The following is a 1,697-nucleotide window of genomic DNA, read 5'->3' as shown; positions in this document are numbered from 1 at the left end:
AAGGGGGGGATGCATCTTTTAAAATGATTACAGAATTACAAGTAATCCAACCTTAATCAAAGCAGTTATCCATCTAACTGGATATTTCTTTTTCCCTTGCAGCTACTGGAGACAATGAATAAAGACCTTATTTTCTAATGAAGGGTAATGGTCCTAGAAGAAGACATTGACTACTCTTCTATATCACAGCTGGACAATGGCCAGTTCTTGTAACAATGCTACAATGTGTGTTATAGAGCACCGGCTAGATAAACATTTGTTTCCTGCTCTTTACGGCATTTTGGTTATCATTAGTATTCCCACCAACATTGCATCTCTTTATGTATCTTGTTGCCAGGTGAAGAAAAAAAATGAACTAGGAATCTATCTCTTCAGTTTATCTTTAGCGGATCTGCTATATACCCTAACCCTGCCTCTGTGGATTTATTATGCTCAGAATGAGGACAACTGGACTCTTTCTTCACACCTTTGCACAGCTTCTGTTTTCCTCACATATCTGAATTATTATACCAGTTCAGGATTTCTCACCTGCATTTCCATCGATAGATATTTAGCCGTGGTTCACCCAATGAGGTTCCATTGTCTACGTACAAGAAGAGCTGCATCCTTTGTTGCTGCTATGGTTTGGGTCTTTGAAATTGTATCAAGCTCTAAGTTTCTGTATGAAAAAGAAATATTTCAAAGAACTTCTAATGGCAATAGCCATACAAACCATAGTTTTTGTTATGACACGTATCCTCTAGAAAACTGGCAAGCCAAATTTAATTACTACAGGGTCTGCTTGGGATATGCAGTCCCTTTGACTATCATGCTGTTCTGCTACCAAAAAATATACCAGGCTGTGAAAAATAATCAAGCCACAGAATGCAGGGATAAAAAGAAAATCAAAGACTTACTGCTGACCATTGTCATTACCTTTTTTTTATGCTTCACCCCCTATCACATTGTGCTACTGCTTCGAAGTATCTATGAACCATGTGATTGCTCCTTTGCTGAGAGAATGTATAAGCCCTATAGAATTACAACCGCACTGACAAGTGTAAATTGTATACTTGATCCAATACTTTATTGCTTTGTGAGTGAAGCTGGAAGAACAGATATTCAGAACATGTTCAGGGGGTGTTTTTCCGTAAGTCATAGCGATGGGAAGCAGTCACAAGATATTTCCTTATCCAGTAGTTCACAGGCCAGAACAGGAAAAATTCCAGAATCAGCAACTTTTGGCTTTGCTACAACAAAAATCTGAACTTGACAAAGGTTGGGTTCAAAATTCTATGAAGCAGGCATCAGAAGAACCTTCAAATTAAGGAAAGGGCGAATTCTACAGATTGGCAATTTTATCATCAGACGGTCCCCAAATGCTGCCACACTTTCTGCCCCTTCTCTTTAAAAGGAAAGGGCCTGGAACTTTCACTGTGTCATCAAATGCCAAGCCCAGACTTCAGGGCTGGATCTAGGGGTGGGGGCAGAGGGAGCAGCCACCCCGGGCGCCAGAGCAAGGGGGGTGCGACTAGCACCCCTTTTCCCTCCAAAAATAGGTAGATTTTCATGGTGGGAATGTAGTGGGAGGGCACCATTTTTTTAACTTTGCCCCCCCCCTCCAAAAATAGGTACATCTGGTCCAGCCAGACTTTCACCCATTCACTAGGGGGATCATTTGTCCATGCATCCCTAATCTCTTGCATTGGGTTACACAT

General features: G+C 41.1%; 1 protein-coding gene across 1 annotated transcript; it reads left to right on the top strand.

The window, feature by feature from the left end:
* Positions 1 to 223: 223 nt before the first annotated feature.
* GPR65 (G protein-coupled receptor 65) lies at positions 224 to 1,246 on the top strand. The gene has a single exon (XM_060261291.1). The coding sequence runs from the start codon at positions 224 to 226 to the stop codon at positions 1,244 to 1,246; it is 1,023 nt and encodes a 340-aa protein (XP_060117274.1).
* Positions 1,247 to 1,697: the final 451 nt, after the last annotated feature.

Source organism: Heteronotia binoei, chromosome 21, assembly GCF_032191835.1.
Source record: "Heteronotia binoei isolate CCM8104 ecotype False Entrance Well chromosome 21, APGP_CSIRO_Hbin_v1, whole genome shotgun sequence".
In the NCBI taxonomy this organism is placed as follows: domain Eukaryota; kingdom Metazoa; phylum Chordata; class Lepidosauria; order Squamata; family Gekkonidae; genus Heteronotia; species Heteronotia binoei.
The sequence above is the reverse complement of the archived record's forward strand: the minus strand, read 5'-3'. Positions and strand labels throughout refer to the sequence as shown.

Excerpts from the sequence above, each read along its gene's own strand:
- GPR65 (XM_060261291.1), top strand. The coding sequence starts at position 224 with ATGTGTGTTATAGAGCACCGGCTAGATAAACATTTGTTTCCTGCTCTT.